The sequence below is a fragment of the Gouania willdenowi genome, chromosome 15, assembly GCF_900634775.1.
Source record: "Gouania willdenowi chromosome 15, fGouWil2.1, whole genome shotgun sequence".
NCBI lineage: Eukaryota > Metazoa > Chordata > Actinopteri > Blenniiformes > Gobiesocidae > Gouania > Gouania willdenowi.
Window position 1 is genome coordinate 1,054,445 of NC_041058.1, and position 27,932 is coordinate 1,082,376.

The window sequence follows — 27,932 nt, forward strand, 5'->3', positions numbered from 1 at the left end:
TTAAGTAGAAAAACAAGAATTATAAATAGTTTTCTTAGGTTTTCTCTGGATTCTCCAAAATAAAAAAAATCATTGTCCTTAAAGCAAAACAATGCAGATGTGTTTGTGTCGAGAATTCAATGTGATTGACATGATTTAAAAAGAATAAAAATGATTATAATAATAATAATGCATTGGATTTTATGTATTGCTTTTTTCATAGACACTCAAAGCGCTTTACATTGATGTGCATTATTCTTTCACTCCACACACAGTGGTGGTAAGCTACTAATGTAGCCACAGCTGCCCTGGGGCAGAGTGACAGAAGTGAGGCTGTCATAGTGAACCATCAGTCCCTCTGACCACCACCAACACTCACTCACACACTACATTTATACTAGACAATGTGGGTACAGTGCCTTGCCCAAGGACACAATGACAATGACTTGGCTAGAGCAGGATTCAAACCCCCAACCCTTCAGTTATTGGATGATTTTAATAATATATATGCATATATATACTTTTTAATTGTAGCTTACACATTATTTTAAATTACATTTTTGGCGGGTAACATAGTAGCGTTACCAGCCATTTTGGCTCGTGACGAACGGAACAAAAACTAATTTCTATGTTTGAATCGGCAGCTGAAGAAACAATGTTGCCAAATTGGGATGTTTTCCGCCAAGAAATTTGAGTGTTTTTGTGTGTGTTTAGACTTTAAAATGTAATGTGTATCTGGCAACACTGCTGGTTGTATTAATCCTACAAGTCCCATGAACACTATGTCGTGACGTGTCACACAACAATTGGCTACGTGCTTACGTTAGCGTGACTGTTTTGATTCGTTATCGGAGTCAGACAGAATGATGATGTAAAATTAGTTAGGAAAAAAAGGAAGTTTGTTTATTAAGTTATGATAATATACTTTATGAAAGGTTTAGTTCTCTGACACGCCCAAAGTGCCATATTGCACCTTTTAGGCATTGTTACAACATTGTTATTAAACGAAATGTTTATATTTTTAGTAAAAATATAAACATTTAATTTAAAAACAATGTTGTAATTTTTTTTAACCATTTTAATGTGTTTCTGCAATCAACTAAATTACAAACTATTAAAAATTGGCTGGTAGAAAATCTGGTTGTCTGGTAACTTTAAGAATCTACTTGCCATGCTGGCTGGTGATCTAAAAAGTACATTTAAAGCAGAAAGGTCTGGTCCTCCCTGGTTTTTGTGTAGAGTCCAAATTGCGTCCACTAGAGCCGAAACGTACAATTTCATTGCCGAAAAAATAGCGTTTATTTTTCCTAAAATGTGGTATCAGCAGACTGGTTTTATTCTCCTGAGTCTGAATATGTTCTGTTTTTGTATAGAGTCTGAAATGAGCCTGTTGGAGGTTCTGGAAGGTCGATGTTTTCCCCCTTGAACACATAGTATTTTATTTTGAAAATTATCCAGATGTTTTATTCTGTGTCTATGTACTACTTCCTGTCCCACACGGGCTTATTTTTGTTAACTTGCTGCAGCACAGCTCCAGCGTCCAGCAAAAATAGAAGTGCTGCGTATTTGCTGCAGAGGGCAGCTGCATGACTCAGCAGTGACGTGCTGCATGACTCAGCAAAAAAAAAAAAAACAACCTACAAATACATGATGGCTGATTAAAGTTTCTGTCAATCCATTCCTTGTATTTTTTCAGCTTAACAGGCACAATAAATTCACCAAAAGGATCAAATGATACGTCCAGTTTAATATGATAGTTACAGAGAGTATTTTGAGTTCATTATTTTTGAATGTTGGACAAAAACATTTAACGTAATTCAATTAAAGTGACGAAGCGACCAAAAAGTGTGACTAATCATTTGTGATTTAAGCCACTATAGTCACTGAAGGTGACTTCAGTGTGAACGCACCTTTAGAACAGGCTCATATAAATCACTCCCTTTCGTGTGGTTACCATGGTAGTTTGTGTAACCGTGATGATGGCTTTTAATCGTGCGTGTGCGTGTCAGTAACCCAAGGTTTACATACTCAGGGTTGATTGATCCACTTCTTACCAGCTGTAATGAATCAGATCACGGGTTATGTTGACTCAGAGTTTGTTAACCCTCCTTTATGGAACACTCCTCTGATGCTAGCGTTGCTTTGTGTGTGTGTACAAGTGTTTGTGTTTGTGAGTGTGAGCTACTTTAATAAAAAAATCAGTTTAATCAGCATAAGTAGGTTTTAAATGTGCTTTATAGATAAATTTAACTTGCTAACAATGGTGGTAATAATTTAAAGTAGTAAATGTCCTATTAACGTACTATCCACGACAAACTCAATGAGTATATACTGTCTACTATATACTATAAGGCCCTGTTTACACAACATTTTGCTTCCGTTAATGTTTCCAAAAAGTTCCACATTGACACGGCAACGTACTCAAAATGATCTCTGTTTACATGAGACCATGATCTTTTCAACATTGTTATACAAAATAATGGTTGCCCAGCAACACTACTTGAGTACTTTCCATTACGGAGTGTTCCTGTTGGATGTTGGAGTCATCTTAACGTGATTGGTCTTCAGCTTAACATACATAGAAATGGTCAAACATGCTTTGACAACGGAAAAGTCAGCAGGAGGAAGTGGGATCCAAATAATGTTTTTAATTAGTTTTAAAGGTACAAACTAAACTTCTGGAACACAAGAACATGATCATTCATCACCACAGGAAGGACAATAACACACCAACACACACAACAACCAAATACAAAGGACAACATCTCCACGTTTCTTTCTCTGTCTCGTGAAACAACGACTAAAAGGTTGTGTTCATCTCCTGCTTTGAGGCTTCCACCACTGAGGAGTTCCTACTCTGTTTTTCAGTGTCCTCAGGCTGCGTGGCGTCATCTACTGCGGTCAGATGGTATGTACTTTGCTTGGCTTTCACCTTGAAGATGTCCAATTTCTCCGGCAGCAGGTTCTTGTTGAAGAGGACGGACGTCACGTAGGAAACCAACAAGATAACAGTAAAGGAGCACAGCATGGAGATGGTCCTCACCGGTGCATACTGCACGTAAACTCCGTCCTCCAAGGTGCATCCTGGGAAGTGCAGGACAACAGGGAGTCCGAGTAAGGCGTCCCCACTGAGCAGCCTCAAAGGCACGCCGAGCAGGAAGCCGCTGATGGAGCCGTAGGCGTTGGAGACGCTGAAGAAGAGGCTGCAGAGGAGCTGAGGGAAGATGATGATGTAGGCCACCTCTGCACCAATGAACCAGAACACCAGGATGCTGTTCTTCAGGGTGGTTAACGCCGTTCCCACCACGCCCACTGTGACCACCACGGCTCGGATCACCCACATCACCTCATTGTCCGACGCCTGAAGGAGCGATTAGAGGAAAATACGACAAAGCAAACAAACAGTAAGACTTCTTGTTAAAGACACTTCTATCAGGGTTATGATGACCAATCACAGATCAGAAAGGAGTTACCTACTTAATTACTGAAACATTGACCTAATAGTTATTTAGTTACTAGTTTACCTAAAAAGTTAGCAGGATAGCATTTTACTTACCTTCCTAGTTACTTGTGATGTTAAATTTAAACTTGCAATAAGCAGACAAGACATTAAAACTAGTCTTTCATATTTATTTAAAGTGAAACCGCATAAAACAGTCACTGTGCTGACATGATTAACATTCCCCCTGCTTCTCTCGGGGGTACATACATCTTCCCAACCCACTGGGCAGGCCAGGAAATGGAGTTCTTGTGTTACTATGCTTGTAGCATCATATATTTTTTTTAGTTATTAGCTACACAGATATATAATTACAAACACATCTTCTTTCTTACATGCTAAGAGTGCGTTCACACTGTCAGATCCTACAGTGGGTAAAATGGTCCAGGATTCCTTTGCTTGGATAGTCCGCCTTGTTTGGTCGCTGTGAGCACGCAAACAAAGTCTAGAGTGAATCAAACAAGTGAATTTTAGAGCGAAAAAGGAAGTATGTTGGAGAAGACGTAAAGTGCGCAGCATTGTGGGTGGTCGAGAACCGGCAACGTATAAAAACGGCTTTAAAACCACTGAAAGTACGGCAACTTATTACTGCTTCAATGTTGAATGTTGTGAAAGAACAAACAGAGAAGGAAGAAGTTTGTGAGCACGCTACACTGTAACTGGTTAGCTCATGGAACTGGTTACAGTAACTATTTACAGTAACTGGTTAGCTCATGGAACTGGTTACAGTAACTATTTACAGTAACTGGTTAGCTCATGGAACTGGTTACAGTAACTATTTACAGTAACTGGTTAGCTCATGGAACTGGTTACAGTAACTATTTACAGTAACTGGTTAGCTCATGGAACTGCACCAGAGGCAATTTTAAAAGACGCAACATTTTTTATTTTTTTTTAAATAACATTAAATCATAACAACAGGTTACATTTATTCTGTTTTTTTATTTTACAGAAATGCTGTACATGAATGAAGTTAACAGTAACATAACCAACTTATCATCTGCATTGTTTCACCCCATGAATTAAATTCAGAGGGTCCAGCTCTGATAGTGGGGTCTCCTAACCCTCTTCCCCTGGTCAGGGGTCTGTAACCTTTACTCTACAAGGAACCATTGAACCTCATCTCACCTGGATTAAAGTCCTCCTGGAGCCAAAAATACCTTCTCTATGAAGACAATACAGTGGATTACATTATATACAGTTATAATTAAATAGAATAATGTTTGATTTCATTTGATTTATATTGATCATGTAAATGGAAACTTAAAAATAGTTTAAAATAAAATGAAATAAATTGACATCAATAAATAAAATAGTATCTTTATCTTCAAATTCTTACACATCTCAGTTTACATGAACACAATGTTTATAAAGTAGATTTTTATAGTTAATGTATATGAGTCTACAAAAAGTAACATGAATATGATAACACATGATCATGTGATCAACACATGCTAATTACTCATTTCTTGCCACACATCAAACATACATATTTAACCTGTACATTGGTGGTTAAATGAATCTGTTCCCACACAATTAAAATCTGTATTTTCTTCCAGAAATAGTGTTTTTGTTGGTTTAGTTTCTTACCAGGGATTTAAAACTTAAGGTTCGTCACAGGTGGAGGAAAGTTGATGATCTGTAGATGTTGTAGGAGGTGAAGTAGGAATGTGCTGAGTCATTGTACAATGTGATTTATTTTAGGTTAACATATTGTTATATCTTTATTTTATTTGTCATTAATCATTAATAGCCTCTGTAAAAAATAACTATTTATTTAAATAGTTTTTTTTTAAAGCTAGAGTCAAAGGGCCACATTAGGCCCCAGAGCCACAGGTTGCAGACCACTGCTCTGAGAGAACCACAGCTGAACATCTGTCCTGGTATCATAGTCCATCAGTTCTGGTCCCTCATGATGATTCTGATTAGTGTGTACGCTCTATTGCTGAGCTCAGCACTTTCTTCCTTTTTACTGCTGCTCTCAATGTGAGCGTGCACTCAGTGAACGACTCGTTATGTCTGGCTCCATTCATAACGGACCATGCGCACTCCAAAGGAGCACATTGGTGTTTATACTCGGTGCATTCACAGTTGCATTACCCGCAGCCAAGATGCGTGAGCGCAAACCGTCTCCTCATGGGGCGAGAGAGAGAGAAAAGTGCACTCTGTGGGACGTGACGAGGTGCTCAGCCGCTCCGTCCAAAATAAGGTCATCCATACACACTCGCACAGATGCAACCAGATAAATTTGCCTGGAATTTGCCTACCAACAAATTCAGGACTTACAAAAAGACAATCAAGATATCCATTTGGCTTTATCTGCGGTGACCTTGGAGGTCCAATCTTGCAGTATGCGACATAACGTGATATTCTCAGGTGTTCCAGAAACCCCCAACAATGACCCAGAGGCTGTGCTGAAAAACGTCGTCCGCTCTTAAAATCCTGGGAGAAATCGTGAAAAACGTCACCTTCCACGCCGTCCATTGTATTGAACCACGTAGAGGTAATCATCCACGCCCCATCATTGCCAAATTTTAACACTTTCAGCAGAAAATCCATGTTTAAAGTAAAGGGTGGGAACTTAAAGGTACGCAATTCGACAGGAACTGCTCCCCAGGCGCTGCAAAATGGCTGCCGACTGCCCCTCAGGGATGGGTAAAATTGCAGAGGACAAATTTATATGTGTAACAACTTATACCAAAAAAGGCTTAAAGCCCAATTAAATTTTTTAATTAATTAATTCCCTCGGGAAATAAATGAACGTCAAAAAACCCTGTATCCTATTTTTAAGGAAAACCGACAGAGAGGCAAAAATTCAAAATTGGTCGTAGACCAGCACTACATAGATGGTCAACTGTTTAGGGATTCTAACATCACCCCCTCTGGCTCAACTAAGAAAAAAAAATGTGTGTATGTGTATATTATATAGGGATGTAACGATTAATCGTAAGACAGTTAAAAATCGATTCATAGGTATCACGGTTCACATCGATACTGTGAAAATTGAATCGCAGTACTTTTTATCCAGAAGTGTTGGCGGCGGGCGGAATCTGCTTCTACTTTCTTTCTGGCCACCTTCTACTCTTAAGCATGTTCATAAATGATTCCTTACCCCTTTAGCACTGAAATAATATCTGTAATATTACGTGTATATCTGTAAAAGTCACGTTTTTCTATTAGCTCTGTAGACTAGCATAGCATCTCTTCTTCACTGCAGAGGGCACTGGGTTACCAGCGCCCTCTGCTGGTCCAAACAAATATCTGAGGTAAAAACAGTGCAATGATTAGTTTTTTTTTAAAGTCCAATTGTTAAGGCACAAAATACATTTTCAGTTGCACTTTTAAAAAGAAAAATAACTATTATGCAGTTTTGCATTGTTTACTATAGAACCAGAATTTAAATTAATAGGCTTCTTTATCATTTGTATTATTCCTTTATTTATTTCATTCAAGATTTATTTTTAGTTAAATTGCATTGTTTTGAATAGTTTATCAAGGGATTCTTTTGACAATGAAAAATAAAAGGAAAACAGTATAGTTTTTTGTAGTTTTTTTCCCCCAAAAAATAAAGGAATATTTTTTCTACAGTCCCATTTTGTAAAATAAATCGTGAGAGAATCGTATCGTGAACCAAGTATCGTGAATCGAATTGTATCGGGAGTTGAGTGAATCGTTACATCCCTAATATTATATATATGAACCACATAAAACAAAAAAATGAAATAAAACAATATTAGAAAAAAATATATAATAAAAAGAATTAAAAAGTTAACAAAATGATGGATATGTATCTATATGTAAGTGGATATGTGTGTGTCTGTATGTATATATGCTGTATATTTGCACAGATTTTGGTAAACACGTATAGGTGCGTAGTTTCACAGGACGCTCTCTACCCCATGTCAACTCTTTCATCTCCAACCCCTAACCCTTTTTTTCTTTCATATCCACTCAACACCCCCCTTCCTACACTTCATATAATTACGCCTTGCTTGTCTTATTCTTTTGATACTGGTTGTTGTTGTTGTTGTATGAACATACAGAGCATAAGGCTCGTCGTATGGTGAGTAGGTCTATAGTACTTCATATTAAATAGTGTTAGTGAAAATGTGGGCTGCTGTGCCAGTTTTACTAAACTTTATATCTACTGATACAGGCTCTGAGGTGAAATAGTTAAAGTGGGTCTCAGAATAAAGCGGTCTCTATCTGTGGTGCTGAGATGCTTTGAATTTATGTTAGTGACCATCCTAATGTGGTTGTTGTTCTATTGTTTTGTTATAATTCATGTCTGTTTGATGGACTTCAAAATGACACAGTTGCTCTCCGTGGTGTTGAAGCGTGTACGCCCTGCTGTTGTAGGCAGGTGTATGTTGTAAAATTATATTATTACTAGTACAGTGCCCATCAGAAGTATGCATTTATGTGGGAGCATAAGGGGTATATTTGCGGGTGCAAAATGTGGGTGCAATTTTCCTGGTTTAATTCTATGGGATATGATATAAATGTGTTTGCTGTTTTTTTTTTTTACTCACTTTTATATTTTTTTGTTCGGTGTATTTTTCTGTATCGTATGTTTTTTGGAGTCATTATGTGTATTTTTGTATCTTTCTGTTGTGTTTTTGTGCATTATTTGTATAATTATTGTTTTTGTTTCCAATGTAGTGATTCTGGAATCATTTTGTGTATTTTTTGTATAAATATTGTTTAGTTTTTGTTTTATTTTACTCATTTAGTATATTTTTATTATAAATACTGTGTGTGTGTCTGCATCCATCTCCTCCATGCACGCGCATCAAATAAATAAATACCTTGTGTGTTCCCGTGAATGTTTGAGACGCTGATAACAAAACTCCATAGACACTGTAGCGCAAATCAGAAAAGTTACAAAACTGCGCAAAACAAAACGTAAAGCTCCAAACTACATGAGTGAGTAAGTAAATTAAAGTATTATCTACAATTCGGCTGTCTTTCTTAAAAACAAAAATCATTTTTTACCTTTGAACCTAGTGGTCAGAGCTTAGCTTCCATGCACGGCACCACAAAGAATCTACAGTTTTCCAGATGGAGAATTGAACAGGTTGGGAAACGTGTCTCTAAAAGACTCACCAGTGGCTGATGGTTTCAAACAATCTATTCAGAGCTCCGTGTCTCGGTCTAAACGATCTTCTTCTCTATCGCTCGTGTGTTTACAGCTGCTTGGCTGTGTGCGCAGCGATTGGCTCTGGCCGTACACGTGACTCTTGCTCTTACTCTTGAGCTGTGCAGTGAAGATGGTGCGCTAGCGCCCCCTCACACCCTGAGGTCAAAAGTTGAATAGGTTTCATTTCGGGGCCGTCCAGAAGTGAAATAAAATTAAAATAAACATTTTGAAATGACCAAATGACTCCAAAATAACAGATACACACACTCGGGGTATTTGGAACCCGTCGAGCGAGTTTCAGGTCGAACTGGCACCGCGTCGGGGAGATATTTGCTCCACACACACACACACACATCCACACATCCACACATCCACACACACAGACCTCCCTTGAATTATAGTATAGATGAGCTTTATTATTTAAGTTTAAAGGGCCCGGTCATTTGCTCCGCCCCCGGCCCGGCTCTGATTTGTTCCGCTACTGCATCTTGGAACGTGCGTGGCATTCACTCGCAGGCTAAAAAGATTAAGATATTTGATTATGTATCAAGGTTAAATTCAAACATTGTCTTCTTTCAAGAAACTCACTTACTTAAATCAGAAGAAAAATCTCTGACAGACTCAAATTTTAACAAAATATATAATTCATGTTTCAATTTCAAGCAAAGAGGAGTCTCGGTTCTTTTCACCAAAAGGTTACTTTTTAACAAAATCAACAGCCATAGACCCAGAGGGTAGATATATTATTATCAAAGTGGTAATCTATAATAAATGTAAACCTCTATGCCCCCAATAATGATGACCCTGAATTCTTCAATAGTTTTTTTCTGAGTTATCAGACCTATCTGCAGACTCATCATTAATCATCGGAGGTGACTTCAATCTGACACTCAACACATCATTAGACAGATCCAGTAAGTGCCCAAATACAAAACCATCCCGACCTGCTAATGTACTAATGAATTACATGGAAGATCTTGGAATAGGAGACGTATGGAGACTAAACAACCCAACTAAAAAGAATACACCTTCTTCTCCCCTGTGCATAAATCCGTCTCCCGAATTGACTTCTGTCTCTCAAATAATTCCATCGCACATAAGATTTCCTCTAAAATACATCCTATAATTATTAGAGATCATGCCCCGATATCGCTCACCCTGAAGTGTGACTCTAATCAGAAAGTATCCTCTCTATGGCGCTTTAATACTTCATTACTTAATGACAGTGAATTTGGTAAAATGATAAGAAAAGAATGGGAGGACTTTCTATTAACAAACGATTCTCTGGAAGTGTCACCGTCCTTACTCTGGGAAACCGGCAAAGCTGTCATCAGAGGGAAGATTATATCATACTCTTCTCATGAGAAAAAACAGGAACAGATAGCAGAAAAAATGATTGAAGAAAAAATTAAGAAACTTACGGAAGAATACGCAGCTAACCCGTCTGAACTTTTATGGAAAAAACTCCAAAATACAAAACTTAATCTGGACATCATCTTATCTAAAAAAAAAAAAAAAATATTTTATTTTATTTTGCAACAATTACGATAAATAAACTTTGACTACAATAATAAATCAGGCAAATATTTAGCAAATCAGCTTAAACACAACAAAGAAAATTATTTTATAGCGGCAATTTCTGATAATTCAGGTCAAACTTTAAACTTACCTCAGGACATTAATAAGGTTTTTCATGATTACTATCAAAACTTATACTCATCAAACTTAAACCCTGACCCTGAAGATATTAAAACCTTCCTCAATAACTTAAACCTACCACAGCTCACCATAGAGCAGAAAACCACCTTAGACTCACCATTAACCTTACAAGAACTACAAAATGCTTTGGATAGCATGTCGACAGACAAAGCACCAGGTCCAGATGGGTTCCCTGCTGAATTCCTAAAACACTTCTGGTCAATGCTGGCTCCGCTCTTTTTCAGAGTAGTAACAGAGATTAAAAATAAAGGTTATGTAGGAGGTCACATGAATACAGCGAACATTAAATTACTACTTAAACCAGACAAAAACCCCATGTTACCCTCAAGTTACCGTCCCATCTCACTTATTAACACAGACATAAAAATTATGTCCAAAGCACTCACTTCCAGGTTAGAGAAAGTCGTACAGTCAATTATATACCAAGACCAGACAGGATTTATTAAAAATAGACACTCCACAGACAATGTTAGAAGACTGTTTAATTTGATCAACATGGCACAGAACTCTAAAAAGAAAACAATAATCTTGTCACTAGACACAGAAAAAGCATTTGATAGAGTAAACTGGTCGTTCCTCCTTGCTGTCCTTGGCAAATTTGGCTTTGGAGATTCATTCATACAATGGATCTCCACCCTATACTCTAAACCTAAGGCCTCAGTAACCACAAACAAAATAACATCCCAAAGCTTCACACTGCAGAGGGGAACGAGACAAGGTTGCCCACTCTCACCTTTGCTTTTTGCAATATTTGTTGAACCTCTCGCAGCAGCTGTTCATCAGAACTCTGTTATTAAAGGAATCCACTCATCCATCTCAGAACACAAAATTAATCTTTATGCGGATGATATTTTACTTTATTTGGAAGAACCCCAATCCTCATTAGAAGAATTATTTAAACTAATAAACAGCTTCTCTAAACTATCAGACTATTCCATTAACTGGTCAAAATCATCAATCCTTCCTTTAACAAAAAAAGTCATCGAACCCAGCAACACAAAACCCACAATACCCCTCCCCCACAAATACAATTAAATATCTAGTCTTAAATATATCACCAAACCTAAATGAATTAATTAAACTGAACCTAGATCCACTGTTGGATAAAGTCACAGAAGACCTGCGGAGATGAAACAATCTCCACATCTCACTCCTGTTCTCTATGATCCACTGAAACCACCAACGCAATGGTTCAAAAGATTAGATTCTGCAATTACAAAATTCTATGCCAGGAATGAAATAACACAAAATAAGCCTTTCAACTCTTCAAAAAAATAAAAGCGAGGGTGGTTTAGAAGCCCCCAATTTCATGCATTATTACTTAATGAACCAAATATTATATTTAACAGAATGGCTAAATCCAAAAGAATACCACAACACCTGGCTAGAAATAGAACAGTTAGACTGCAAACATATTAAACTCTCTGATCTCCCTTTTATCACTGTGACCCTCAAACGTCATAACTGCTTTAAAAACCCACTGATTGCCTCCACCCTGACTGCGTGGTGGAAAGCCCTGGACATTACAAACGTTCAATTAAAAACTAGCATGTTGTCTCCAATCTGACACAACTCTGACTTTAGAAACAGAAAAACACCGCTCTATCTGAAGACATGGGAAGAGAGCGGAATTATTCATCTCCAAGACCTCCTCGAAAATTAAAAGCTCAGGACATATAACAATCTAACCCAAACATTCAATATAAATAAAAGTAATTTTCTCCAGTATTTGCAAGTAACAGAGACAATCAATAAAAATACTCCAGTAGATCTAATCACCTTACAACCTCCAGAACTGGCTATATATATGAAAAAAAACTCTCAAAATATACAGCACTAACTCTAATCACTAAAGGCTGGGATACATTGTGCAATTTTTTTCAATCGTCGTTCTCAGCTCCAGCTCAAACTGTGCGACTCAGTCTGAATGTTCGCAGCTCACGATGCATATTCTCACACTATACGGACCAACACTCTGACAATATCTGACTGCTCACACTGTACGTTCATACACGACACGTCGGGGTCTTGTTTCCGGAAATGCAACGTACAAATTAGAAGAAGAGGAAGAACTCTGAAGCGTCACCATTAAAACAGACGAAGAAGAAGAACCCGGAAGTGGAGAGACACAAACAAATCTCAGCAAAAAGAGCTTTAAAAAAGAAAAGACGGTGATGTGATGGACCAGGAGCTCGATGGACAGACGTGGGCAGTACAGTCGGTCAATTTTACAGTGGTCCTACGGTGTTTGCACATGCGCAGTGTGAGCGTTTACGGTTAGCCAGTCCGTGGCACTGCTTCAACTGTGAGATACCCTCACGAGGAGAGACTGGATTTATAACATGTTTGATTTCCTTACGACCATGCGATTGCTGATTGGGAGCTGGTCGTGTGGTGTTCATCGCTTCTCGTGACCCCATGTATACTACATGATGCACGACACACGATTTAGCTGAGACTGGCACGATCTCACAAAATAGACGCACAAGTCGAAAATCGGCTCAAAATAAGCAAAAAATTGCACAATGTATGCCTGCCTTTACCAATCCCTAAATGGGAAGCTGAACTCTCAATCACTACGAACACCAATTTCTGGACAGAAATTGGTTGTAATACTTTTAAGATGACAAAAAACACAAACCTTCAGCTAATTCAACACAAGGTCCTCCACAAATCATAAAATGGGCTTCACTCCAACAGACATCTGCTCTCAGTGCACCCAGGGAACAGCTGATTCGTATTTACAAGCCTTATGGCTTTGTTCCCCAGTTCAACATTTTTGGTTTCTAATCACTGAAAAACTGTCCTCCATTCTGGACTGCAAGATTCCTTTATCTCCAAATCTATGTCTGATAGGAGACCTGACGATGCTAGATCTTCTAGCAATCCAATTGCAATCCATCCTTGCGGCACTTGCCATAGCAAAAAAAAAAAAACAATATTAGTGAATTGGAAAGATAAAAAATCCATAAACATAAACCAATGGCAAAATCTCCTCAGAATTTATTTCCATGGAAAAGATTTCTGCTTTCAGAAAAAATAAGATAACCTGCTTTGACGGTGGACTTCTTTTTTGCATTAAATCTCAATTTTTAGCCTGATGATCTAGCCTGCAAGTGACTGCCAGCACTACTCTTTACCAACACACAAATCCAATTGTAGACCTGGACCTTCATGGGCTTGTGGGGTGGCCTTGACCTGGATGGCTTGGGTGGGGTGCCGGGGTGTCTGGGTCAATCTGCCGGCTCTGTCGGTCGCTCACGCGCCGGTTTTTGCACATACGTTGGTCTACGATGCACTGGCTTGCCTTGGGCTGCCGGATAAAACTTGTACTGGGCTGTCATCAGCTGTCCTCCACCCATTCAGACCCAGTCCAGGACTAAACCAGTGTGAAGGCACCTTTAGTTACTTGCTTAGTTATTTAGTTTGTCATTTCATTACTAAAGGCAGGGTTTTATTGGTCAATCAAATGATGTGTTGAAAACAGCTGTTGTGAGGTTTGCTCGTAAGCATAAGGTACAGGATCACAGGGTTCTCATCTAAGGGACCTCACGATTTGATTTTGATTCAGGGTAATACGATTCGAGTAATCAACAATAATTTGATGTTAACGAATGTCACAATTATTTATGCATGTTTTTTATTTTTTCCTCACTTTGTGGTTATTTCATACTTTTAAACAAGGTATATGTGTCTGTATCCATTCATTAAAGTAACCAAACAAATGTATCACTATTATATTTATTCATATCAAATCACAAAACCCAACAGTAATCATATTACAAAAGAAATAAATATATATAAGCATAACAAAAATATTAGCTTGTTCAGCTAATTTAATCTGATCTAACACAAAAGCTTATTCAGTAAAAATAAAGACTTAAATGAGCAGCATAAATCCCACAAGACACTAAACATTTCAATCAAAGCAGCTTTAATAAAACCTTCATAATCAGCTCTCACACTTGTGGAATTTGGGTTTTTAAATAAAATGTGGATGGATAAAAGAACACAATTAATTATTAATGCCAGGGATTGTAAGTTCTGAGACAAATGATTGTGTAAGAAAAGGAGTTGACCATCATGCTTCCAATTCAGTGGCCGACATTGCCACCGACCTCTGGTACCAACTGTCGTGGTCCAGACCACAATATGTTTGAGCCTCCGCGCACAGCATAGTCCGGACCTTAAATACGTGGACCGTTATTACGGGTACGTGAGCAGAGGATGCTTTTAAAAGCAGTTAAAGGGCTGCAGGGGTCCTTAGGTAAAGAGGGGTCCAAGCCAATCGCCTGTATTTAATAGATGGTGGGCTGATGTATGTGTTTCTGGGTTATTCAAATTAAAAACAGAGTTAAAATAACCCGTGCACACCTGGTAGTCCCTTTTCTGTGTGTACAACAATTATTACAATGATACTGATTTAAAAAGGAAAAAAAAAAACAGAAAATCCCCCCTATGTTGCTAAAAACTGAACGTAGGGGGCGCCATTGCTCTGTAGAAGAGAAAAATTACAACGCCGGGGGCCCCTACGCTCAACAGCGCTGGCAAGAATCCTGGGATCAGCTTTGACGGGAATTCCCATCGATCTATTATCACCAGAATCAGAACATTTTCTCTTATTGTGTCAGATCGTCCTCACCTGAGGCCTCAGGACGCTCTTATAGATGTTGGTGCTGAAGACTGATGCTGCAGAGAGTAAATAAGAGTCAGTCGATGACATTGCGGCGGCAGCAATACACCCGATCCCGATGATGGAGACAAAGGGGGGGGTGAGGTACTGCAGGGCGATAGGCAGCACCATCGCTGCTTCTCCTCGTTCGTATGGAGACGGAGAACCGTAGGAGGTCATGTTCCAGTCTGAGGGAGGACAGAGAACAGAAAAAGTCCTTGTGTCCCAGTTCACCAAAGCGTTGATTTTCCCCTTACCTGTGGACGAGACGGCAGCTCCGAGCAGGATGAGAGGAATCCCAAACAGGAAAAGAACTAAGGCAGCAGCGACACACATGAACTTGGCGGTCTTTAGAGAAGAGGCCGACAGCGTCCTTTGGTGCAAGCACTGACTGCCCTGACTGCCCAGAGCCTGAGGAACAACGTGAAACACTTTTACTCTCCTTATCAAACCTCTCCTTAAAAAAACAACCCTTGAGCCTAGTGACTTGTCCAATTATAGGCCAATACCCAACCTTAAATCCTACCTATCAGACCGAACCAACCCACTATCAGAACATTATCAGAGAACATAATATATATTTCCATTGCTATGCAGATGATACACAGCTCTTTTTGTCAATGAAATCAAATGAAACTCATCAGTTATTAAAACTCCAGGCTCCTCCCCTTTGGAACCAGCTCACAGTCTTAGTACGGGGGGCTGTTACTCTCTCTACCTTTAAGACTAAACTCAAAAGCTACTTATTTGCTAAAGTGTATATCGTATAATAGCATTAACCGAGCTAGAGCGGACAGGGTCTCGTATGTAATGGCAGCTTCTACAGACTATGGAGACGCCGCTCTTCAGTCACATCAGAGATAGATAGAAATTGTATTACTACTGTAAATGCCAATAAGGAAACCACCAATCTATTGGAAGAAATTGTTAAAGTATATACCATATAATAGCAGGGCTCGAGACTGTGACCAAATTGGTCACATATTCGACTATTTTTTCAGTGTGTGCGAGTAAAAATTTTGTCGAGTCGCATCTGTGCGAGTGTGAGTGAAAATCCAAAAGAATGAAACTTCCTCTTCCTCTGAGTCTTCCTCCTGTGAATCAGGGTCCAACATGGACACTACACACACTGCCATGTCCCCAAACACACACTGCTGTGTCACCAACACTGGGGAGAGTGACGGTCCATGCTGCATTCACAGACACTGGGACAAACACACTCTGGGGACGGGCACGCGGAGCAACAGAGCACATGGGGGGCGCGATGAGCAGACGTGGGGAAGGCTGGCGGACGATCGGGGAGGTGGGGGGGGTAAGAGCATGCTGAGCTCACTGGACATGAGTGCATGTGGGGCGTCGAGCGGAAAGCATACACGCGTTCTCCGCTTGACGTGCCAAAGAGGAGGACCTCATCAGAATCAATATCGAGGGACCGGAACTGATGTTCAGCTGTGGTTCTCTCAGGACAGGGGTCTGCAAACTGTGGCTCTGGGGCCTAATGTGGCTTTTTGACTCTTTTACAATGGCTCCCTATAGCTTTAAAAAACTATCAAAATAAATAGTTATTTTTTTACAGAAGCTATTAATGATTAATGACAAATAAATTCATGATATAACAATTTATTAACCTAAAATAAATCACGTTGTACAATGACTCAGCACATTCCTACTTCACCTCCTACAACATCTACAGACCATCAACTTTCCTCCACCTGTGACTAACCTTAAGTTTTAAATCCCTGGTAAGAAACTAAACCAACAAAAACACTATTTCTGGAAGAAAATACAGATTTTAATTGTGTGGGAACAGATTCATTTAACCACCAATGTACAGGTTAAATATGTATGTTTTATGTGTGGCAAGAAATGAGTAATTAGCATGTGTTGATCACATGATCATGTTTTATTAAATTCATGTTACTTTTTGTAGACTTTCAAATTAAAAAATCTTCTTTATAAACATTGTGTTCATGTAAACTGAGATGTGTAAGAATTTGAAGATGCAAGAAGACATTTACATGATCGACATAAATAACTAAATCAAAATAAATGAAATCAAACATTATTCTATTTAATTATAACTGTATATAATGTAATCCACTGTATTGTCTTCATAGAGAAGGTATTTATGGCTCCAGGAGGACTTTAATCCAGGTGAGATGAGGTTCAATGGTTCCTTGTAGAGTAAAGGTTACAGACCCCTGACCAGGGGAAGAGGGTTAGGAGACCCCACTATCAGAGCTGGACCCTCTGAATTTAATTCATGGTGAAACAATGCAGATGATAAGTTGGTTATGTTACTGTTAAATTAATTCATGTACAGCATTTCTGTAAAATAAAAAAAACATGTAACCTGTTGTTATGCTTTGCTGTTATTTAAAACATTTTTGTTACGTCTTTTAAAATGATGTAAAATAAATTACCTGTTATTTCAGCCACTGCTTGAAAACTTAATATTGACACTAAAACATTATAACATTTTGCAAATATCATTCAACTACAGTACGCCAGTTAAGTCAAATATTCATCAGAATGCATGGCTTTAATAATTAAGGGTGCAACCAAATTCTGTGCTGGTGTGACCAACTGAGAAAGTTAGTCACACCAGTGCCACCACTGGAACAGTTAGTGTAGAGCCCCGAATAGCGTTAATCTAACCACTAGAGCAGACATGGGCTCGTCTGTAACGGTAGCATTTACAGACCATGGAGTCGCCGCTAGCTTACCATTCTACGAGAAGAAATGTGTTGCTTTTCTAACAAGCGTTACTCTAACCACAACAAACAAAGCTCTAAACTCTATAGGCAGACCTGATAATAGTGTATCCTGTTTTTTCTGCAGTCAGTGTCTTCTCCTCGTCCTTCTCTCTCTGCTCTGTTTCAGGTGTTGAAGCTGATGATGTCACTTCCTGATCTGTGGTTCACACTCAACTAGTCTGGAACACTCTGATGTTCTATCTCTATATCATGTTCTGTTGGTCCTTCTGTCCACTAACCCTAACCAGTCCACGCAGATGGCTGCCACCTCTGAACCTGGTTCTAATGAAGGATTCTACTTAAAAGGGAGTTTCTTCTTCCCACTATTGCTAATGCTTGTTCATGTGATTTTGTTGTTTTTTTTTCTTTCTTATTAAGAATTTTATATTTTGATAGCGCTTTGAGATGACTTTGTTGTAATTTACACAATATAAAGTTGAATTGAATTGAACTTAAGTGTATCTGAGATGGAACTACAGGAGCTATGATCAATTAAAGATCAGCCATTAATTAGTCCAGGAGCACTATGTCTCATTGAACTATTGCATTTATTGGTGCCTACAGTATGAAACACTGCTCGTGTTGTTTGCTACATCAGCTGATTGTTTTGTTAGTGATGTGCCATCTAATCCCTAAGATGACAGATGTTCTCTGTGTGCTTTGGATTTACCATGAGAAGGAAGTCATCAATAATTATGGCGGTCTTTTTTAAGCTGGGTGAACCGATCCATGGTGCGTGTAAGGTGTTGTTCATCAGAGTATCACTGATGTTCAAACAGTGAGGGTTGGTGAGGACGAAGGGAACGCAGATCACCTGCAGACACGAAGCAAAAACATGGAAATACTTTAACGTTTTTGAAGTCATTGTGTACTTTTTTGTTGTAGTTGTATTTTTCTTTCTTTTTGGTTCACTAGTTGTTGAAGAACAAAAAGATTCCTAAAGGACAAAAAACATCCTAGAGTTTCTGTATCTTTCAACTGAAAAAGACAAAAACATTGAGAGTGCTTGGAAGGAATATGAAACAGCTTCTTCACAGAGATGTGATCAATAATCACAGTTTATAAATTCCGTACTCAAGAACACTGTAAGAATGGCCAAGTGGGTAGGCTAAAAAAGTAGTCCAAGGTTCCAAAAATGCAGTCAAAGTGTATTTATTTACAGTGGTAAAAGTGCAGCAGTATTTACAGTGCAGGCCTGAAGAAAAATAGAAGACATTCAACTTGCAAAAAGAGGGGAAAAAGTGAAAACAAATAAAGACTGAGCTCTACACAAACTCTGTTGCAGCTCTGTACAAACTTTGTTTTACCACCTGACAGCTCTGACACCGACCACCACCACAAGGCCTCCAATCTCCTCTTATATAGTACTGAGGGGGAGGTACCAAAGCGCATGATCTGAGGGAAAATCAATTAACAAATTAAAGACCAAAAATGCATTTAACATTTACCAAACAAATGTATATTAACATTAGCAATGTTAAGAGGTAAACAAATTTTGACATATACTTGATTATATTTTATTTTATTATTTGTGTTTGCTAAGAAACACCCCTCCAACTCTATTACTTGTGGTACCTTCCAAGAAGCACACCACCATATAAACCAATGACAGGCTTCTATTCTGTTTTTTTTTTACTACTAATGATGCATTTGTTTTTAGATTAAAACCTTACAAACAGTTTAGAGGGCACGGGGTAGACAAACACACTGAGACCAAGACTTTTCCAAGACAAGAATGCACCAAGACCAAGTCCATAAAAACTATTTAAAAACCATGATAATGTTGAACAGTTAAGGAGCATTCTCTATTCAATTTTAGTTCTAGTCTTTAGATTCTAAAATCTTAACAAAATTGTTCATCTAAATTCTTGGAAAAAAAAAGAAAAGATTATTTGTCAGGTGAATGAGGACTGAAGTAAGTGTTCAGATGTATTGCTGACGAGAATAAAGATCTCCTTGTCTTTGCAGGTGTCTTACACATAAGGCACTGGAAAACATTTCCAAGGAGGAAGAATAATCAGTCAGCTCATGCTAAATGTTTGAAGTAAAATTACAACATGAATTAATCAAGAATAGTTCCAAGTACCTCTCCTTATCACATTAATTAGGTTGAAGAATCACTGATCACTGACGGTCTTGACTGAAAGACCAGAGTCTAGCCAGACCATGACCAGCCTTGAGTACTACGTCACTGTTTGTTGTTGAGGATCGTCTGAGACTCACCAAGCCGACAATGACGAGGATGAGCTGGATGACGTCGGTGTAAGCCACGGAGTATAAACCTCCCATCAGAGTGTAAATGATGGCTACAGCTGCAGAGATCCACATGCACACAGAGAAGGGCAGGTCCAGGACCACTGTCATAGTTCCTCCTGTCAAAGGGTGAGAATTAGTGCTCTCTCACTCAAAGTATAGCAAAGATGAACCATACCTAGTCCTATCAGTGTTGCTGGAAGGTAGACAATGTCAGACAGGATGGCAGCCAGGCTCAGCCCAGCTGCCGGTATTCTCCCGAAGCTCTCGTTAAATGAATCAAGAATGGTCACACCTTTCACGGCTCTCAACGGTTTGACAAACACCAAACCACCTGCAAAGACGTCCCCAAAGGATATCAGGAAATATAGTAGTATGTAGAGACAAAACAAGGTGACATTGTGGATGAAAAGGGAAGAACCTTCCAAACACCTTCGAAAGAGGAACTATTCTTGAACTGGAGGAATGCTAACAACGTCTGGCAGGGAACAAGGCCAACACGAACAAAGATAGAGGAGGACAACACTGACTACAGATGAGAATACACAAAAAAGAAGAAATCAAGAATGTTTTGACCAGAGAGACATGTAAACCCATGTAAATTTGCGATGGTAAAACAGGGGACGGGACCCAGATAAGCAAACTGCTTCTCTCGTCTCCTTTTTCGGCATGTACAAAAAAGAAAAAAAAAAAATGTAAAAAAAAAAAAAAAAAAAAAGTAAATGTAACCATGTCGGAAATAAACTGAATAAATAAATAAATAAAAAGTCAGTCAGTGAGTGAGGCCTGCTCAGGTGTAAAGGTAGAATGGTGTGGGGGATGGGTATATGACTCAAAACTCACTGTATGATCTACGATCTCCAATCCTCACCTTTGTTTATAAAGTTTCAGATAAGACTCACAACCTGAGTCTCAGCGAGCTCTACCATCCCTGGCTCCCGCTTTGGTTCTCAACCACCAGCTGAGACCAGGGGTCGTGTCAAACAATAATAAAGGCAGCTTAAATTATCAAGCCAGAAATTAAGATTTGCATTTAAAAAAGGATAATGTTTAAAAAATGTTCCTTGAAATTGGATGTTTTGGGTTTTTTTCTGAGAGCATACATCTTTTCCATGGAAATTAATTCTACAACGAGACCACGCAAAAGCTTCTGCAGAACTGAAAAAAGTTTCCTCCATATTTGCTTCATATGCGCGTCTGAAGCGAACGAATATGAAAGCAGCACCAACCATGCTCCATTTCTTTTCGCCATCAACTATGGAGGACCCCAGAAAAGTCGATGCTCTTTACCTTCTGTGGAAGCTGAAGAGCCGTCAAAACACTTGAATTTACCCTAACACCTGAATTTACCAGGTTAACTATCGACACACCCAACTCGGTAACTTTCACTGTTTTCTTCACGAGCTGCAACAAATCCTTCCTGGTCCGGTCCTGGTAAAAAAAAATAAAAAGGCTGTGTCATGGAGATCCGGGTGGTCACACACCACCACATTTATTTTCTCCTCCATGCTAAAATGGGTGAAAACATCGGTGTCCATGTTGACGGCCTGACATCATTGATTGGCTTGAGTTCAATATTTTCAACTCAAGTAAATGACGAATGTCACAAAAAATAGGGAGCACCGGTTGCGTTCTGAGTGCGCCACGGTGCACTCCGGTTGAACGACTGTGACGTCACGAGACAGAGCAGTTCTCACGATATTTAAATAATCGCGGAAGAACGCAGTTAAAAGCATGTGTTATAAACGCAACAATAAACAGATGAACAGGTCAGTGTTCCTAACGAAGGAGAACAAGAATGTTGGACTCTGGATTTATCATAGCCACATTTTTTATCAACAACCAACAGAGAAGAGATAAAACTGAAAAACCAGTAAAACATGAACTAAATCAAAGATGCTGCAGTTTACAGTGAGTTACAGTATGAGAGGAAACTATGTAGTGAATGTGATTTTGTTGTTACACATTATGACATTTTGGTGATGCAGTTACTTGAAATATAATCTGAAGTGTTTTATTTTGAAAAGTAACCCGATATTTTATTGTGGAATACGTGCTTAATTTCCTGTTTAGCTTCATTTGCTCTGTGCTGATTGATGCGTTGTGCTCCAGTGTCCACCAGAAATAGAAGTCCTATGTATATCTGGTGAAGGGCACCGGACTACTACAGCTGTGAAGGAGCAGACACGCACCTCAGTGGACCTGGTGGAAATTAACACATAGACTCTGGTGACGCGGCGTTGACATAACGCAGCGGAGCCGCATCCAGTGGAAATTGGGGGTAACTGTTCTATTCCTATCCGGGTGTTGTAGTGTTCTTTATTTTTGTCTATTCTGTCAATTATAGCATTTGGTTTGCTAGATAATATTGCATGAAGTTGGTAGCTTCTACACCTTGCTTTTATTTATTTTTTGACAGGCTAAATTAAGTTTTTTATTTGTACCATATCATTTTGTAATTGCAGAATCTAATCTTTGGAACTGCTACATAAATAGATTAAGAATGATGAGACTTTTATGGCTGTGTTGTTCACAATGACAGGTGACGAAAAAGTCTAGCACAACATGTGGCTGAGACCCTAACCATGTCTATTTGTTCTCTTAAAATAAACACTTCCTAAAGTCTCACCGATGAGAAAAGACATGCTGTACGCCGACAACATAATTAAAGTCCAGGTCAGTCCCATTGAAGGAGTGTACATCATCTCAGTGGTGCCCACGATGAAGCCTCCTCCAACCCATGTCGCTGTAACACACAGTTACACACAGTAACACATTTGTACAAAAAGTTCTACACAGTAATGCACAGTGGTAACCCTAAACTTTTTTAGGGTGTCCGGGCATAATTTTTTGTTACATCGTCTTTAACAAGTTGTGGATGTTCTGTGTTGAAAAATGATGAGAACCAGACTTAAAAGGTGATGAAGTAATAAAAAATGATTTATTGTAAACTAAATAAAAAAAGATACAAAGCAGGATGATCAAAGGTTCCCACCTGGGCTGGAAGACGTTACAGGAGGGAATGAAAAAGTTTCTGCACACATACTTTTACAGATCTTCAAAACCCCACCCAAGGAGGGAAAAAAAGAAAGGAAGGGTGTCAGATGGTCCCATGAGCTCGGCGCCACCGGTATCAATCCGATGGTGATCATGTGCGTAGGTGTGTGTACATTTGTGTAGTGTGTATATGTATATATGTAATCAGAACAGTGTCATAATGAATGAACTCTTGCAGGGTTTTTCACGAATGTTTCATCTTTCATTCTTCAAAGGAAGGTCTAACAGAAGAAGTTTGAGAACCCCTGCTTTAGGGGCTTTGTACTCGCACACCTGAGTGGATATAATTCTTCTTGTCACTGCTAAATGAAGTGCCTCCTGCTTCTGAATGTGTGCCCCACCTGTTTGGCCTGTTGGAGCAGGAAGGAAACGTGCATTCCAATCACTCTCTGATGGTTGAACCTTTTTTTCAATTTTGCATTAATCACTACTGCTCAGGCCTTCAATATAGACATGATGTATTGTTGGAACGACTGTTGCGTTTGAGTCCTTCTACACACACCCTGATGGTACATCTGTCTTTATTCCTCAGCTGGAAGGATGCCACCAACATGAGAGCATTTGAATGAAATATTAGAAGAAGAAAAACCCTATCAGTCATTGCTTCAAACTTCTAAAATGTAGCTCTTTATGACCACCAAGGTAGTCCAAAGGCACTTTACAATATCAGATCATTTACCCAATCACACTTCAACATCAACAGGATAGAGCTGCCATGCATCGTGCTAGTCGACCATTTGAACAACTTAGAGTTCAGTGTCTTGCCCAAGGACACTTCAAAACAGGTATTGAACCCCGAACCTATCAATCAGAAGATGACCCCTCTACCACCTGAGCCACAGTTATTATTTATAGAATTACTAAAAAATGACTAACTTTTAATGTAAACAGTTTTTATGTGATTTCTAACCTCATTTTATTATTACTGTAGCTCATATTTTAATGTATTGTTATATATTAACTCTACTGTTCCATGTTTTTGATGTCTCCTTGTTGTATATCTATCATGTCTTTTGCTCATGTGATTACGTTTGATAAAGCAGGTCTGAAACACAACATGTGAGAGCATGTTAGTTGCTAATAAATCTCAGGAATGTTGGCAGGAATTTTTCAATGTGTTCAGGCCTACCTTCAGCTGTTTTATCCTAGTGTTACAACTTCTCTGTCATTAAGAGCAGAAGATTAAGCATTAATTCTTCACATTCAATGACGTCACCATACCACAAATACACAGATATTAACTACACTTCTGCTGTGGACTATCGTCAAAGACCAGGGGTGCTCACTACGTCGATCGCAAAGGTAGTGTTGGTAGTTCGCATGACATAAAAAAAACAGACGTCAGTGGCTGTCAGCCTATCATCCATCCCGTCGAAAAAGCGAGGGCTTAAAATCAGAGGTAACTCGCTGACTAGCTTGTTAGCTTTGCTGCACTTAGTGCCGTTGTTTGCGTATGCGCGGTGACCTAAAGGTCAGCCTATCAGCCATCCCGTCACTTGATTGACATGCAGGGCAGCCAGTCAGATGACTACTGAATTTTCCTGACCTTTAAGTCACCGCGCATGCGCAAACAACAGTGCTAAGTGCAGCAAAGCTAACAAGTTAGTCAGCGAGTTACCTCCGATTTTAAGCTAAAGAAAGCCTATATTCATAAAAAATGAGCGAGGTTGCTGGACCAAGTAAGAAGACAAAAACGTATCACTTTCATACGGAATGGGAGGTGGACTTTTTTTTCATGATGTCATTTTCTAAGTGCGTTTGCCTCATCTGCCAGTCTGCCATCGCAATACCAAAGGAAGGAAATGTGGAGCGGCATTTCCAGACTGTTCATGGAAAATACGACACTGACTTCCCACCAAAAAGCGAGCTGAGAAAGAGAAAGGTGAATGAACTAAAATTCCAGTTGTCCAGACAGCAGTCATTTTTCACACAACAAACTTCAAAAGCAAAAGTTGCCACCGAAGCACGTCGTCGTTAATAACATGAAGTCCTTCCAAGACGGAGATATGGTAAAAGAGGCATTCGTTGAAGCAGCTGACTCATTGTTTTGAGACTTTAAAAATAAGGTAGAAATATCATCTCCAATCAAAGCTCTGCAGCTGTCAAGAAGTACAGTTACACGGCGCTGTGAAGCCATGGCTAAGGATGTAACCCAGCAAATGTGGAAGGACATCGGAGATTGTGAGTGTTTCTCACTGAGGTTGGACAAATCTACTGACGTGAGTGACACAGCCGAGATGTGCATTTTCATTTGTATGGTGTTTAGTGATATCACTGCAAAAGAGGAGCTATTAACAGTACTTCCCATGAAAGGACACACGCGAGGACATATGGTTGGCCGCGTGAATGGAGTTATTGCCAAGTGCAGGCAGGACGATGCTTTCCCAGACTTCCTGAATTACCATTGCATAATCCACCAACAAGCATTATGCGCTAAAATGCTCAACATGAAAGAGATCATTGATGTGGCAACGAAGATCGCCTGTTCGAGCCAGATCTCTTCAAAGACGGTTATTCCGTGCACATCTGGAGAAGTCTGACTGCGACCACTCTGAGTTGTTGCTACATACTGACGTGAGATGTCTGAGTCGAGGAAAATTCCTGCAAAGATTTCGAGAGCTCTGTCCTGAGATTAAGGAGTTTTTCTGTGTCGCTCGACATGCAGAATACAAGCAACTAAATGAGTGAGTCAGCCTTTTCCCACATGAAGATCATTAAGTCCAAGTACCGTTCCACCATGACTGATGAACATTTGGAAGTGTGCTTGAGGCTGACTGTCAGCAGCTACTGTCCAGACTATGCATCCCTTGCTGATTCAGTTCAGTGCAAGTCATCAAAGTAAACTTGGGTAATTACAAAAAATGTTCATAGTTAATTATGTTGTGTTGTGCAAAATTAGCTCATGCGGTTATGCTAGGTACATCAACATACATTGTACATGTAAAGAATCCTCAATATATGTGAAAATAAATATATGTGAAATATATGTTTTGCATTTTTGTGGTGGGTAGATCTGGGGTAGATCATTGTGACTTGGTCATTTTATAAGTAGCTCGCATGCTGAAAAAGTGTGGTCACCCCTGCTCTAGATTTAGGTTGTTGACAGAGTTACTCATGGCCACACACTGGCAGCTGGTGGCCCGGGGTTCACATGCTGTCACATGCGTCAGTCTGAAAGTAAACCCACAAAATGATGCCAAAAATGTAAAAACAACAACAGAAAAATTGCAAATCTACCTATAAAAGCAAGAATGTTCTGTATGAGTGTTTGTGGAGCGAGAATCTCCCCCGACGCGGTGTGTGTTCGACTTGAAACTTTGTTAACGGCTTCCAAATACCACGAGTGTGTGCATCTGTTATTTTGGAGTAAATTGGTGTTGCAAAACATTCAAAACATTAATATTAAGATTATGGCTCCCTCTCGGTATTGAGCGGTATTGAGCACGCTATTTCCGGTTCTGGTTTCATGACGTCACTGTGTTGCAGTTTTTTTTGGGTTTAAAAAACGTCAATAATAGAAAAGTTTTTGTACTGTTAAAAGTTATTTAAAATGATTCCCGTGATCCAAAACTTCCATTAAATCGCGGGTCACGGAGTCAATTTCCTCCTCCGTCTCCATCACTGTGTCATCGTCTCACACATAGAGCTCTCTGAATAGATCATTTGAAACCATCAGCCACAGGTGAGTCTTTTACAGACAAGTTTCCCATTGTTTAAACCATATAACTGTCTGTGTAATTGTTCACTAACGCACTGTTTCACTATAGTCGGTATTGAACTCAACCTGTTCAACTGCAGATTCTCTGTGGTGCCATACATGGAAGTTAAGCTCTGACTACTCAGTTCAAAGGTAAACAATGATTTTTGTTTAAAACAAAAAAGAAAACAAAGCCAAATTGTAGATAATGCTTTAATTTACTTACTCACTCATGTAGTTTAGAGCTTTACATTTTGTTTTGCGCAGTTTTGTTACTTTTCTGATTAGTGCTACGATGAGTATGGAGTTTGGTTATCAGCGTCTCAAACGTTTCACAGGAACACACACACGCACGCCCTCACCACACGTAAGGTATTTATAATAAAAATATACAAAATGAGTAAAATAAAACAAAAAAACAATATTTGTACAAAAAGTACACAAACAACAAGAGAAATCCACAAAAATATACCAAAAGGCTGCAAAAACATACGACTCCAAAAAACATACATTACAGAAAAATACACCAAACGAAATAAATATAAAAATGAGTAAAAAAAACAAACACATTTATCATGCACATGTCCCGTAGAATTAAGCCATGGAAATCGCACACACTTTTTATAACACTACAGAGTACAGAGTATGTACACCTCTTTGTACATCCAACCTTCAAACACATACTCATTTGGCCATAATTGACAACTCTACTTAAGCTCCTCCCACTATGTTGTATAATACATACTTCTGACAGGCACTGTACTAGTAACAGAAAAATGCACCAAACAACAAAACAACAACAAATCAAATAATAAATAACTTAACACAAATCAAGAAAATATGAACGGAATGACAGAAAAGCGTTCACCTGTCAGGGTGAAGGTTCCCAGCACCAAGCCAATCCTTCGGTTTCCCAGAAGAGCCATCTCCATCTTAGAGGCCGCGGTCTTGTTCTGGACCTTCCTGGACTTGAAGGAAGCCCAGATCCCAGTCCCGAGGATCAACAGGTAGAAACACGCCATCGCGATAGTCCCGGGGACGTTCACAGCCATGGCCGAGCACGTGTGAAGTAGTCAGAGAGTGGATGATAGATGCTGTTTGCTGAGGAACATCCAGCAGAGAGCAGCACTGGCATGTATACAAAGTCTGTCTGATCCACT

At 39.2% G+C, this 27,932-nt stretch overlaps 1 protein-coding gene across 1 annotated transcript; it reads right to left on the reverse strand.

Moving 5' to 3' along the window:
• Positions 1 to 2,607: 2,607 nt before the first annotated feature.
• Positions 2,608 to 27,824, reverse strand: LOC114476688 (high-affinity choline transporter 1-like). Its single transcript, XM_028468532.1, has 8 exons — positions 27,641 to 27,824; positions 22,648 to 22,764; positions 20,197 to 20,352; positions 19,989 to 20,137; positions 18,436 to 18,579; positions 15,267 to 15,420; positions 14,980 to 15,197; positions 2,608 to 3,340 (listed from the first exon to the last, which is right to left on the reverse strand). The coding sequence occupies exons 1-8, from the start codon at positions 27,822 to 27,824 to the stop codon at positions 2,780 to 2,782; spliced, it is 1,683 nt and encodes a 560-aa protein (XP_028324333.1). The 3' UTR covers positions 2,608 to 2,779.
• Positions 27,825 to 27,932: the final 108 nt, after the last annotated feature.

What these genes read in the sequence shown, in the direction of transcription:
- LOC114476688 (XM_028468532.1), bottom strand. Translation starts at nt 27,824, where the DNA reads ATGGCTGTGAACGTCCCCGGGACTATCGCGATGGCGTGTTTCTACCTG. An exon ending in TCCTCGTCATTGTCGGCTTG is followed by an intron (nt 18,580 to 19,988) that starts GTGAGTCTCAGA and finishes TCGTGTCTGCAG; the next exon opens with GTGATCTGCGTTCCCTTCGT. An exon ending in TTGATGACTTCCTTCTCATG is followed by an intron (nt 15,421 to 18,435) that starts GTAAATCCAAAG and finishes GTTGTTCCTCAG; the next exon opens with GCTCTGGGCAGTCAGGGCAG.